The 14,803-nt window shown below is 34.8% G+C and overlaps 1 protein-coding gene across 7 annotated transcripts in view; it reads left to right on the forward strand.

Moving 5' to 3' along the window:
- Positions 1–14,803, forward strand: part of WDPCP (WD repeat containing planar cell polarity effector) — a 464,584-nt gene that overhangs the window by 86,338 nt on the left and 363,443 nt on the right. For all 7 annotated transcript variants that reach the window (XM_063648672.1, XM_063648673.1, XM_054475134.2 and 4 more), the window contains exons 3-6: positions 4,806–4,853; positions 5,714–5,758; positions 7,325–7,395; positions 7,649–7,708. In XM_063648672.1, coding sequence (XP_063504742.1) covers positions 4,806–4,853; positions 5,714–5,758; positions 7,325–7,395; positions 7,649–7,708 — 224 coding nt within the window. The remainder of the gene's footprint in view (positions 1–4,805; positions 4,854–5,713; positions 5,759–7,324; positions 7,396–7,648; positions 7,709–14,803) is intronic.

The following is a 14,803-nucleotide window of genomic DNA, read 5'->3' on the forward strand; positions in this document are numbered from 1 at the left end:
GGGAGAATAATATGTGTGTTTTAACAATGCTTATTAACATAGGATACAGTATACTTTATAAGAAATATCTTTATAAAAATCTTTATACAAAGTAACACTTGTATTTAGGAGAATATTATTTATATCTTTTAAGCATCATTACTAAGAAAATGATTTACCTTACAAAGTATTGTTTCTTCATATCAAATACAGAATTAAGGATGACTGTGATATTTTCATCAAGTTTATCTGCTTTAAAATGTATAAAGATTGAAATTTCAGTAAAAGTAGATTTAACATTTGTTTTCTTCCTCCTAAAACTCTTCTAAGATGCCAATAAAGGAATAAAAATAAAGAAGGTATAAACCCTTTCGACAGAGGGGACAACTGAAATTGGACAAATTTTGGAAGATGGGAGGGAAAGAGGAATTAGCAGAGCTGAAAAACCTGAATATAAATTGCCTGCAGAGGAGAGTTCCAATGACAGCCAATTTATGACTCAAAATTCTGGAAAGATACAGAAATTTGAGGAGCCAGATATTGTAGAAGATGGTATGTGTCATGAGAGTGCCAGTAAAGGGACATGAAAGTTTGCAGAAAAAGTTGTGAGATACCTTTCATGCTGTGGAAATATTTAATTAAGGATGCTCTAAAGTTGGGAACACCAGGGGCAGTAGAAGAAGACCTGCTGAACTGAAAACAGGCATGAGATGGAAGGAAGCCTACATACTGATGGGTGAGGTCTTCTTAATCCCACTTGGTTCTGAGAATGTCATACCTATTTGCACTTTCCAAGAAAGAAGGAGCTTGAGATATTCCTCTCTGGAATGACTGCATGACCCTAGAAAGAAGACCTATGTACATAGATGTTTGAGGGAGTCCTTTGGTGAAATACCCCGGTCCTTGGCTTATCAGTGAAGCCCACCAGTTGGCAAACTCTATTTGTGTACACAGGGCTTCCAATCAGTTTTTTAGTGCCTCACTTGTAAATACAAACAGAGAACTAAGGATCACTAGATATTTGAGGAATATCTTCAACAGGAAAGAAAACAAAATGAATAGGTGAATGGATCTCTGAAGAAACAGAGATAATGTAGGAAGGGAGGAAAAAAGTACAACAGAGACCTAAGGAAAAATACTAAATCCATGAAGCAAGAAACAAAAACAAAAGCTTCAGAAAACATTTGAAGTTATACAGGTCTCTTGGAAATTAAAAATATGTTGCAGAAAAAATTCAAAATTCAAAAGTGTAAAAGAAATCTCAGAAAATAGAAAAAAGAAATCCCAAAGTGGATTTATTTTACTGCTGGTGGAAATCTTTAATTGAAATGTTTTCTTCTTTAATCATAATTGCCCATTTTTCATCTTATTCCCTTATTCTCATATATCTAGGTTTTATGCTTCTTTGAGATGGTCAGTCTTTTAATCGCTTGACATTCTCCTAGTTCATTGGGCCTTCTTCACTTAACTTCCTACCCAGCTTGGACCCCATGGTTGGAAGTTTGAGCTATTCCATCTTCATCCCCTTTTACCCCTCGTCCTCTGTCCGTGCCCAGCAAATTCCTTCCCTGCCCCTTCATGTGTCCTCAAGTTTTCTGTCCCTGTTCCTTCTATTCTGAGTCAGTGAATGGTTTTTAGAGAAGAATCACACAGTGGTGCACAGTAGCCCCATGAGAATAGTCTTCAATCCCAACTGCATTTTTGCAGGGCCTACCCATTCTCTCTATTGAGACATTCTTCTATTTAACCTTTTGTGACTCCTACTTCTTTAGGGCTCAGCTTTATTAAGTCACTTAGAGAAGCCTTTCCTGCTATCTAGACTAAATTAGTAACCCTGTTAATGTGCTCTTATTATGCTTAATGTTTATTTTTTAAATGTTTGAAATAATCACAAACTTATAGAAAAATTGTCAGTCAGAGAATTTTTTTTCTTGAACCATTTGAGAGTTGTAGCCTGATGCTTTATCACCTCCAAATACATTCATATATATGTCCTACAAAAAGGATTTTGTCCTGCATTACTGTATAGCCATTGAAATCAGGAAATTAACAATGATGTACTTCAGTCTAAATGGACCAGTTCACCAATTGTCCCATCATTGTTCCTTTTTTAGGAAAAGGATTTTGTTCACAGTAACACATTGCATTGTTATCATGTTTCTTTAGTGTCCTTCATTCTGGGTTATCCTTCATCCTTCTTCTTTTTTTTTTTAAACTTTCATGACCTTAACATTTTTGAAGATATTAGGCCAGTTATTGTGTAGGATGATTGTAAATTTGGTTATATTTGAAATTTCCTCACAATTAGATTCAGGTTATGCATTTCAATGCATCCTATCAGGTGGTGCATAATTTCAATTTGTCTCTTTCCTGATGATATTCATGATTACCTGATAAGATAGTGTCTGCTAGGCTTCTCCACTGCAAAGTTACTTTCTTCTTTATGATTAGTAAGTATTTCATAGGGAAGTACCTTGAAGTTATGTAAATATTCTGTTCCTCATCACGCTTTAAATATATTATTATATATGATCAATTTATTTTATCTCTGTGGACTCAAGTTTTCCACTTTTTGGAGTTGTTATAGTCATATCATTATTTTATTTTATTTCATTATGTATTTTGATGTTTAAATTGTCCCTGATGTGGCCAGAGGGACCCTCTTCAAGCTGGCTTCTCTGTCTTTTTGACATGTCCCTGTCAAAATCTGAGTACTTTAATTCTTTCTGGTACAAGAAATGTTCCAGATTCATGTTGTAATTTCCTTTCCCTAGCCTAGGAATCAGTCACTTCTCTAAGGAGCTTTGTTCCTTTTAGAGGGCAAGGGTGTCTAGAAGCCAAGTTCTGCTTTAGGTGCACTCATTATTGGACTATTGCTACTCCCAGGGCCTCTCAGTGGACAGAGCTTGCAGAATGTATGTGTGTATGTATACACACATATTTACATCCACATTTATTTCTGTATCTATCTCTCTATATTGAAACCATGAGTTCACACTGGTACATCTCATTCCTATCTACCACCATAGGGTTCATTCTAATTTTCTCCCTTTCCGTATTTGTATTTTTCTTCTCAGACAATGGGAAACCTGGAGCTCCCCTATTTTTTATTTATTGACTTATCACTCACCCTGTTTGCAGTCAATCCGCTATCTCTGTGGCTACTGCCTCCCCTGTATGGATACCCTTCTCACCCCATGTGGGATTTGATATACCATGTTGGGCTGCCCCCGTATGTAAATGTCCTCCTTACCTTGTTTAGCCTCTAATACCCCACACCAGGCTGTTGTTTCATGTGAGTGTTCTTACCCTGCTGGAGTTCTAACACACCATGTCAGGCTGACTCTCTGAATGGACACCTTCCCCATCCAGCTCTGGTACCCACTGTAGGGCAAGTTTTCTTAACTGGATGCTCACCTTATTATGCTTGTGTTTTGACAGTCCCACTCTGGGCCAGATGCAGTAGGTCAGACTTGTGCACATAATTCAGGATTCTTTATGATCTTCATAGTTCTATTCTAGAGTTGTGATATATATTTGGATGTATGGAATGATGGGTATAATTATAGGTGGAATATTTTAATAGAGATATTGTCTGCATACGTAGTGCCTGTGGTTCTTAGATTAAAAAAAAGCCTTTTTATTGAAGTATAATGTATGTACTGAAAAGTGTAAAGATCATAAGATTATGTTGTGAACCATCAGAATGTGAAAGCACCCATAAAATCACCATCCAGGACAACAAATAAAATATCAGTATCCAAGAAGTCCTACTCATGATTTTTCGCAATAAATCCTTATTGGATATATTCAGTCTAACCAGTAGACATAAACTGCATTCTTTAAAATTGTATGCCTATACTAATGGCATGATGAATAAAATAGAGCTTTAACAAGTACACGCAATTGACTATTTTGAAAGACTATATTTGAAAAGTTAATTATAGCAGTAATACTTTTTTTGAAGTTTTATCATTCAGTTTGAGAAAGTCTGGAGCAGTCAGTCACTAGGGGGCAGCCTGTACTGCTTCCTCCTCTTTAGAAACAGTTGTATACTCTTTATCCTTATGTTAGTAACTGAGAATTATTTTGCATGGAAGAAAACAAATGTTCCTTCAATGAAAGAAATATTTTATTATTCATAGATATGAAGAAAATGGACAAAATTATTTTGTTCTCTTATATTTAAATTGGAATAATTCCTTGGTTAAATGAATCTTGACATCCGGGAAGCCCAGCTTTGCTTCTTAGGTAGCCCCAGCAAAGTGTCCGAATTTAGGTTTAGAAGGGGATTTCCCTGTCTAAACAAGTTTCGGATAATAATTTATCCAAACCTTCCTCTAATCTTACTTTTCTCTTCTGCGGATTTCTCCCAAGTGCTGTAGGATAAGAACTAGACTCTTGAGCTAAATTGGAGAAAAGAAAACCACAGCTCAGACTCCAACAGGGCATTTTCTTCCATCCACTGATTTCATTTGGCATTGCTTAGTGGCAGTTCCTTTTGGTAGCACCCTGTGAAGAATATCAGAGGATGTGTGAAAGAGAAAACTTGGTCTTTCTTGATTTCAGTTCTTTACTAATCTTTTTCTCATGCCATTCTAGTTTTGTGTAAATCTTTTCTCATTAGATTGATAAACTTTCCAGTTTCTGCATATCTCTAGAATAGATGAACTCATCTCCAGATGCTTTTGAGCCATTTTATTTCTAGTAACATAAGGAGACTGTTTCTGCTTTTCTCCCTATCCTTCCCCTAATATAGTATGGCTTGGCTTCTTATTCTCTGGGACTTTTAAATCATAATTTAATGTTATTTCTCCTTTCTATAGATAGAGACATTGGGATCTACCAGTATTATGACAAGAAAGATCCACCAGGTAAAGTACCTATTCTGTGCAATTAATTTTTATTAACTAAATATTCTAAACCATGAAATACTGACCATTAAAAGCTGTCTTCTTATGAGCTTTAGATACATTCTAGAATTTTAAGAAAAGTCCTTTCAGTTCTTTAGAAAAATGCTGAGGTTGATATCTATCTGTTCTATATAAAATAAAGTAGTATCGAGAAAATGCTGTAGAAAGACATGAAAATTTTCATTTTACTGCTGATCAGGCTGATAACAGGGCAGTCTATTCACGTTTATTTATCAGTGTCCCAGTAGAGGGCATTGTTAATGCATGGGTCCTACTGATGCTGGCCTCCTGAATCTTCACCTGATATCTGAAATAGGCATTTCTGAGTGAATGATCAATTTTCTTTATCTGATTAATCCTGCTAATCCCAGAAGTTTTATGATGGGCCAAAAGGTCTTTCTAGCTAGAGTTACTTCCTGTTTTGGTCTCCGTTGAAGTGGGCTTGTGTGAGCATCCTGTGTGCTTAGCTTAGTGGTTAATAGGCTGACTTCATGGTTCTGATGACAGACTGAAGCAGATTCTGTTCTGGGCTCTGTTGCAGTTCTCTTTCCTATCTGATCAGATTGGAAGCTCAGGATATTGGTCCACCTGTTGTGCCCTTTCACTGCAAATTTAGGAAATATCTCTATGAAATGGAAACATCCAAATTATGGCATTTTTTTCAACTGTCCTTTTAGAACCTAAGCATAATTTATTAATCTCAGTAATGCACGTAATGTTAATAATACCTTATATGTGTACATATTAAAATACAAGGCATTATAATAAAAATAAATTCTACTTTTGTTTTTTTCTTTCTATCCCTACTGCCACAATATCAGCGACAGAACATGGTAACTTAGAAGAGAAGCAGAAGCTGGCAGAGTGTAAGCTTACTTTATATTTTTTGGAATTATTATAAAACTGGAAAGTTCAGTATTATAAAATATTCATCTGGAACAAAGAGGAAACATTATTCCCTCCAAATTTCTTAAATTCCTATTACTTAGGAATATAAACATATAAGTAACAATTGTATTTGTCAGGCCTTTCTAATTTAGATCGTTGAAATCTCTATTCAATTTTGATAAAATGTATGTTTATATAAACATAAAATTTCATAATGAACTATGTATTAGTTAGTATATTTAGGATAATTATACCAAGCTTAAATTCTGATAGTAACATTTAATTATACATACTTTGCCTAAATTGTTGACATGTCTTACCCATTTTTAAGAAAATAATATTTGTAATATCAGTATTAGCATTTTATTCACTCTAGTCTTTTCTGATCTCCAGTATATAAGTATGTTGTATATATTACGGCAACAATGTAATACGGTTTTAATGACATAGAATTAAACATACATTAAGATTTTTTTGGATTATAGTTAGAGCTGAAAATCCCATTTGTTCTCTTGTTTTTTAAATGATTGAACTGACATTTAATTTTAAAAAATAATGTATTTGTAGCTGCAACGCAGATTTAAAAATTTGCATATACGTTCTACATCAAAATTGTTTATAGACCCAAATTCATTTGCTTAAATAAGATGTATAGCAATTCTACTCTCAAATTTAAGTATCTATGTATACTATATATATGTATATGTACATACAACACACATATAAGCACAAATACAGATACAACTCTTGTTTAGAATTATTAATGAGGAGAATACAAAGATGAATTCATTTTTCTGATAAAATAGACATGTTTAACATTTTAAAATTATTTTAAACAGAACTATTTTTAATTTATTTTAGGCTAACATGATGACTCTACTAAATAATTTTATCTTTCAATTAAATTTATTTAAAGCAAAACGAAGGCTTATCATTATTCAATTGTGGTGTATACTTTAAAGATAACAGTTTTAAATTAAAAAGAGCACTATTAGGGCCTAATTTGTTAAAACTTGGATTTCCCTCAGATTTTTCCATAGTTTTAAAGTGTGGAGCTTTAATGCTTAACTTCATATATTTTTATGTACAGTTTTATTTTTTATTTCTTTTCATTTTATTTTATTTCTTTGCTCATTATATTCATTTACTCATGATAATTTTTTTTTTTTAGGTCTGAGTAGGTTACTTGTAGAATTTGGAATTTCTTTTGGATTGAACATTTAATTATTTACATGAAAAAGTTAGTAAAGAGTACGTCATTTACCATGAATTACTAGATTCACAACCCTAGCAAACTTTCCCAGGGATTCTCCAAGCCTTGTTGGTTGTCATCGTAAAATTATGATTAGGGAGATTGTTTTGTGGTAAAAATCCTGTTCCTATGACAAAGCCTCTCATAAGGCTGTCATTTGATGATGGAAATGAAGCCCACTTCCTCTCGATTATAGAGGTGTTTTATTTTAATCTTCGTAAGGCACACTCCTAAGCAGAATTTCCTTTTTAAATCTTGTTTAACTAACTGTAGTACATGTTTTATTTGCCAGCACGAGATTATCCTTGGACGCTCAAAAACAGACGCCCAGAAAAACTCCGAGACTCGCTCAAAGAGTTGGAGGTATCTTTCAAAAAGTTTCAAAAATGGCAACAAACAAATCTGTTTTTAAAACATCTTTCAACAGCTTTAATTTTCATAAAGGATCAACTCTCATGGTGATGATAGCTTTGCTTTTGTCCAGTGATGAGTTCCAAAACAGTTGCATCTTTGTGTGGCATGTTGATCTTTTTTTGCTTGCAAATCAGAGGCACTTTAACTGATAATGACAATGTGTACAGCCAACTACGCTCTCTCTTTTTCTGTTGTACTTCAGGAGCTGATGCAAAACAGTCGGTGTGTGCTGAGCAAATGGAAGAACAAATATGTCTGTCAGGTAAAATGATTTGACAAGCCTTTGCAGTGTTTAACCAATGGAGCTGAAAACTATGTAGTAATTGGTATTCTTGTGTTATGTTAGGTAATGGACAAAAACTTTTTTAGCAGTGGTTATTTCATAGTTTGAATTCTAGTTGTTCTAGAGCTAACATTAGACAGATTGACACAGGCCACCAGACTCATTAATCAGTATTAATCAGTATAGTTGTATTGACATACAAACACTAATAAAAATCTTTTCATATTGTATTTTTTTGTTTGAAGTTGTCTGAATGTTGTAGTAGATGTTTGCTGGCATAGATTTAATAATATTTTTGAGTGAAGATGGAACCACAGGGCAAAAGACTTTTTGGCATACTACTCTTGTAAGCATTTGTGAATATCATTGCTTATGCAAATCAACAAGCCGACTACATACAGTTAGACCCATCATAACAAGACATTTAGTCTTACTTTTTGAACCCTGTAAGCTGTGCTGTTTACTATGGTAGCCACTAGTCATATGTGGCTGAATAATTAAATAAAATAAATTCAGTTCTTCAGTTGCACTACCCGCATTTAAGTGTTCAATAGCCACATGTTATCATATTGGACAGTGCAGATACAGAACATTTCCATCTCAGACAGTTCTATTGGACAATAGTGTTAAGGCCTAGACAAGTGATCTAAGTATTGAATGGGTAGATTCAGAACATAATAATTAGTGTACACTGATTACAAGATAATGACAAATGCTTTAGCTTTGCTGATAGGCTTGAAAAGTACTATATGCCTAGAAAAATTTAACATACTTGTGATAAAAAGAATAATTATTAGTCATCTGTGGAATTGAAGTTGCATTAGTTCTAATAATAATTGTAACTGATGTGTGGAATCAAGTATTCCTATATTAATTTAAATTCTTTTTTACAATGTGATTTATTTTGTGTAATCATTCTGTTTGTAGTTTAGGCCCATGGTTCTATTCATAAAGCTATAACATCAAATTTGTAGCAATTATAAACAGATCTTAATCTACTATTTGAATATATACTATCATTTTTGTGGATTCTAGTTTTTCCTCATTTTTTTGTCTAGTCTACCTTTACTCATGGAGGCAACTATTTAGTTACCTTCTCAACTGGCATAAATTTTTATTTTTCAGAGATCGTTTACAAGGGTAAATTAGCATTTTGAGAATTATAATACTTCTTAAATTTGCCTTAGGATACTATTAAAAAGGATGGCATTTAAAAAAATTATAGCTTATTTGCATAATAGTACATTTCAATCAGACTTTAAAACTTGAATACAAAATACGCTCCAGAAAGTTTCAAACTTAGTACAACTCAAACTTTTAGTTTGTAATGCCTTTACTCACGTTAAAAACAGGCTCAGATTTATTTGACCAGAGGGCCAGCCTGCCAACTATAATAAGAGGCATGTCTCATGGCCTCCACCCTTACCCATCACACAGGGTAAATTGGAACATGTCGGGCATCTTAAAATATGCAGTGGAGCATCCCAAAAGACAATCCTTTTTAGATAGAGTTTAATGAATTTTAATTTAATAGTAATTTTGTGTGTGTGTCTGATGAAGGGATGTCTGGAGAAGACTGTCCCTCACTATTACATTAATTCAACTCAGAAAGGGAATTTTCATGATAATTACTTTTGTAATTTACAGTAATCTAATTGGTTAATTAGGCTGGTGTACCAATGAATCTGCTTTTAACATTTCTAATAGGACTTATCTTTTTTTGTTGTTCTGTTATATTCTGTGCTTCATTTCTATGATTATAAAGATATTTCTAAAATAGACCTTATACTCTCAGCACATTCTTGATGTGATATATTTTAACAAGATAACTTCACCTCCACCCTGCCCACAGGTCTAGGGTAGTCTTCACATATTTAAAGTCTTTGAGAGACCTCCTAACATTATCCCTTCACTTCTTCAGTTTCTAGTTAAGACTGTTAGCTCATTCTTCTAAAAATCTATGTATGTTCTATTTCAAAAGATCTCTGGTATCACAATAAATTAAAATTTTGATGTTCAAGCTACATTATTAGCTTAAGGAAATGACCCCCTTAGCCCTTTTAGTTAAATTTTTGTTAAATTTTTCTTAGTTATAAAGTAAGTAAACCACCTCAACAGGCTCCCCAAGGGACCTCCTTTTGTGCACATATCCAGTATGGTGGTTCCAGAGATAACATGTCAGCTGACTGCAACATAATGCTCTATAACTCTTAGAAAAGGAGTGAAAAAGTTCATCAACATCTTCATGCTAACACGTTTGGATGCTCAGTCTTTTAATTTGGCTACTCCTCTGCTAATGTATGTCATTTTCTCCCAAGAAATGGTAAATTTAGGATTTACGAATTTATTTTAGTTGTCATCCCTTACCGCTTTAAAAAGTCCAATTGTTTAAAAATGAGCCAGTCAACCACAGCAACATAAGATTTCAGAGGATGCAATCTCAGGTTGGATCTTTCTCTGTGTCAAACAATGAGGATTTATAGGTTTTCATCATTTACCAAAGCTTAGTTGATGTTGTCAATCCAATGATCTGCACATTGTACCATTTAAAAACTAATTCCCATCACCTATAAATTCAGAATGATTTTATTTCTTTTTTTTTTGGAGGGTAGTAGTTTGTTTTATGTTTCAGGATGTTTACTTATTTTTTCTCCTGTTTTTATTTTTTAATTTTATTTTTGTTTTTTATTTCCATAGGTTTTTGGGGGAACAGGTGGTGTTTAGTTACATGAATAAGTTCTTTAGTGGTGATTTCTGAGATTTTGGTGCACCCATCACCCGAGCAGTATTCACTGTATCCTATTTGTAGTCTTTTATCCCTCACCCACCTCCCACCCTTTTCTCTGAGTCCCCAAAGTCTATTGTATCATTCTTATGCCTTTGCATCCTCACATCAAACTCCCACTTATGAGTGAGAACATACAGTGTCTGGTTTTCCATTCCTGAGTTACTTCCCTTAGAATAATGGTCTGCAATTCCATCTAAATTGCTGTGAATGCCATTATTTCATTCCTTTTTTATGGCTGAGTAGTATTCCATAGTATATATTTACCACAATTTCTTTATTCACTTGTTGATTGATGGGCATTTGGGCTGGTTCCATATTTTTGCAGTTGTGAATTGTGCTGCTGCAAACATGCATGGGCAAGTATCTTTTTCGTATAATGACTTATTTTCATCTCGGTAGATACCTAGTAGTGGGATTGCTGGATCAGATGGTAGTTCCACTTTTAGTTCTTTAAGGAATCTCCACACTGTTTTCCATAGTAGTTATACTAGTTTACATTTTCACCAGCAGTGTAAAAGTGTTTCCTTTTCACCACATCCCCACTAAATCTATTATTATTTTTATTTTTTGATTATGGCCATTCTTGCAGGAGTAAGGTGGTATATTGCATTGTGGTTTTGATTTGCATTTCCCTGATCATTAGTAATGTTGAGCATTTTTTCATGTGTTTGCTGGCCATTTGTATATCTTCTTTTGAAAATTGTCCATTCATGTCCTTAACCCACTTTTTTTATGGGATTGTTTGTTTTTTTTCTTACTGATTTGTTTGAGTTCATTGTAGATTCTGGATATTAGTCCTTTGTCAGATGTATAGATTGTGAAGATTTTCTCCCACTCTGTGGGTTGTCTCTTTACTCTGCTGACTGTTCCTTTTGCTGTGCAGAAGCTCTTTAGTTTAATTACGTCCCAGCTATTTATCTTTGTTGTTATTGCATTTGCTTTTGGTTTCTTGGTCATGAAATCCTTGCCTAAGCCAATGTCTAGAGGGGTTTTTCCAATGTTATCTTCTAGAATTTTTATAGTTTCAGGTCTTAGGTGTAAGTCCTTAATCCATCTTAGGTTGATTTTTGTATAAGGTGAGAGAAGAGGATCCAGTTTCATTCTTCTACATGTGGCTTGCCAGTTATCCCAGTACCATTTGTTGAATAGGGTGTCTTTTCCCCACTGTATGTTTTTGTTTGCTTTGTCAGAGATCAGTTGGCTGTAAGTATTTGGGTTTATTTCTGGGTTCTCTATTCTGTTCCATTGGTCTATGTGCCTATTTTTATACCAGCACTATGCTGTTTTGGTAACCATGGCCTTGTATTATAGTTTGAAGTCGGGAAATGTGATGCCCCCAGATTTGTTCTTTTTGCTTAGTCTTGCTTTGGCTATGCGGGCCCTTTTTTGGTTCCATATGAATTTTAGGATTGTTTTTTCTAGTTCTGTGAAGAATGATGGTGGTATTTGATGGGAATTACATTGAATTTGTAGACTGCTTTTGGCAGTATGGCCATTTTTACAATATTGATTCTACCCATCCATGAGCATGGGATGTATTTCCATTTGTTTGTGTGATCTGTTATTTCTTTCAGCAGTGTTTTGTAGTTTTCCTTGTAGAGATCTCTCACTTCCTTGGTTAGGTATATATCTAAGTATTTTTTTCTTTTGCAGCTATTGTAAAAGGGGTTGAGTTCTTGATTTTATTCTCAGCTTGGTAGCTGTTTGGCTACTGATAATAGCAGGGCTACTGATTTGTATACATTAATTTTCTATCCTGAAGCTTTACTGAATTAGTTTATCGTTCTAGGAGCTTTTTGGAGGAGTCTTTAGGGTTTTCAAGGTAAACGATTGTATCATCAGCAAACAGTGACACCTTGACTTCCTCTTTACCCATTTGGATGCCCTTGATTTGTTGCTCTTGTCTGATTGCTCTGGCTGGGACTTCCAGTACTATGTTGAATAGAAGTGTTGAGGGTCAGCATCCTTGTCTTGTTCCACTTCTCAGGGGAAGTGCTTTCAACCTTTCCCCATTCAGTATTATGTTGGCTGTGGGTTTGTCGTAGATGGCTTTTGTTACATTAAGGTATGTCCCTTCTATGCCAATTTTGCTGAGGGTTTTGTCAAATGCTTTTTCTGCATCTATTGAGATGATCATGTGATTTTTGTTTTTAATTCTGTTTATGCAGTGTATCACATTTATTGAATTGAGTATGTTAAATTATCCTTGCATCCCTGGTATGAAACCCACTTGCTCATGGTGGATTATCTTGTGATGTGTTGTTGGATTCAGTTAGCTAGTATTTTGTTAAGGATTTTTGCATCTATATTCATCAGGAATATTGGTCTGTAGTGTTCTTTTTTTTGTTATGTCCTTTCCTGGTTTTGGTATTAGGGTGATACTGGCTTCATAGAATGATTTAGGGAGGATTTCCTCTTTATCTTGTGGAACAGTGTCAATAGGATTGGTACCAATTCTTCTTTGAATATCTGATAGAATTCAGCTGTGAATTTGTCTGGTCCTGGACTTTTTCTTGTTGGCAATTTTTTATATTACCATTTCAGCCTTGCTGCCTGTTACTGGTCTGTTCAGAGTTTCTATTTCTTCCTGGTTTAGTCTAGGAAGGTTGTATATTTCCAGGAATTTATCCGTCTCTTCTAGGTTTTCTAGTTTATGGGCATAAAGGTGTTCATAGTAGCCTTGAATGATTTTTTTTTGTATTTCTGTGGTATTGGTTGTAATATCTCCCATTTTGAACTTATTTTGATCATCTCTCTTCTTTTCTTGGTTAATCTTGCCAACGGTCTATCAATTTTATTTATCTTTTCAAAGAACTGGCTTTTTGTTTCATTTATCGTGTGTGTTTTTGTTGTTGTTGTTTGTTTGTTTCAGTTTCATGTAGTTCTGCTCTGATCTTTGTTATTTCTTTTCTTCTGCTTGGGTTTGGTTTGTTCTTGTTTCTCTAGTTCCTTGAAGTGTGACCTTAGATTGTTTGTGCTCTTTCAGACATTTTGATGTATGCATTTAAGGCTATGAACTTTCCTCTTAGCACCATCTTTGCTGTATCCCAGAGGTTTTGATAGGCTATGTCACTATTATGGTTCAATTCAAAGAATTTTTAAATTTCCATCTTGATTTCATTGTTGACCCAACAATCTTTCAGGAGCAGGTTATTTAATTTCCATGTATTTGCATGGTTTTGAGGGTTCCTTTTGGAGTTTTATTCTACTGTGGTCTGAGAGAGTACTTGATATAATTTCAGTTTTCTTAAATTTACTGAGACTTATTTTGTGGCCTATCCTATGGTCTGTCTTGGAGAAAGTTCCATATGCTGATGAATAGAATGTATATTCTGCAGTTGTTGGATGGAATGTTTTGTAAATATCTGTTAAATCCATTTTTTTCTAGGGTATAGCTTAAATCCATTGTTTCTTTTTTGACTTGGTCTTGATGACCTGTCTAGTGCTGTCAGTGGAGTATTGAAATCCCCTGCTAATACTGTGTTGCTGTCTATCTAATTTCTTAGGTCTAATAGTAATTGTTTTATAAATTTGGGGCCTCCAGTGTTAGGTGCATATATGTTTAGGATTGTGATATTTTCCTGTTGGACAAGTCATTTTATCATTATATAATGTCACTCTTTGTCTCTTCTGTGCTGTGTCTGCACTCCCAGTTCACCCCCTCCCTTGAGTTCTGTCCAGCAAACTTCACATTCACATTTGGTTGAAATTGTTACAAAGTTGAGTTGGAAGTTTCCTTCTCCCTGTGGTCTTTTCCCAGGGAGCCCTTCCCAAGGACCTCTGCAAGACAAAAGTCAGAAATGGCTTTCCTGGGAACTGAGAGCCCATAGTTCTCCTCCCACTGCTTCTACCCTTTTGTTTCACTTGGCTCTCTAAAATTGTCTCAGCTCCAGGTAAGGTGAGATCCTTCTCCTGTGATCTAGCCCTTCAGGTTCCCCATTTAGGATGTGTGTGCGGGGGTGGATGATCCCCCTTTCCTGCTTTCACACTTCGGGCACTCACGGTTTTGGGGCTGTTTCCCAGGGCCTGCAGGAGCAATCTACTTCCTTCAGAGGGTCTGTGGATTCCTTTGGCTTTTCTGTTAAGTTCCTGTGGTAGTTCTTCGAGCAAAAGTTCATGATGTGTGTCCCCACGTGCTGCTCTGTCTCTCTGAGTGGGAGCTTTAGTTTAGTCCTGCCTCCTATCCACCATTTTCCTTCTACCTCCCAGAATGGTTTTCAAATCAAGACTTACCTATACATATGTTCAGGATAACATGTTGATTTTCTTCAGACAATGCCTATCCC

The sequence above is a fragment of the Pongo pygmaeus genome, chromosome 12 (assembly GCF_028885625.2).
Source record: "Pongo pygmaeus isolate AG05252 chromosome 12, NHGRI_mPonPyg2-v2.0_pri, whole genome shotgun sequence".
In the NCBI taxonomy this organism is placed as follows: Eukaryota; Metazoa; Chordata; class Mammalia; order Primates; family Hominidae; genus Pongo; species Pongo pygmaeus.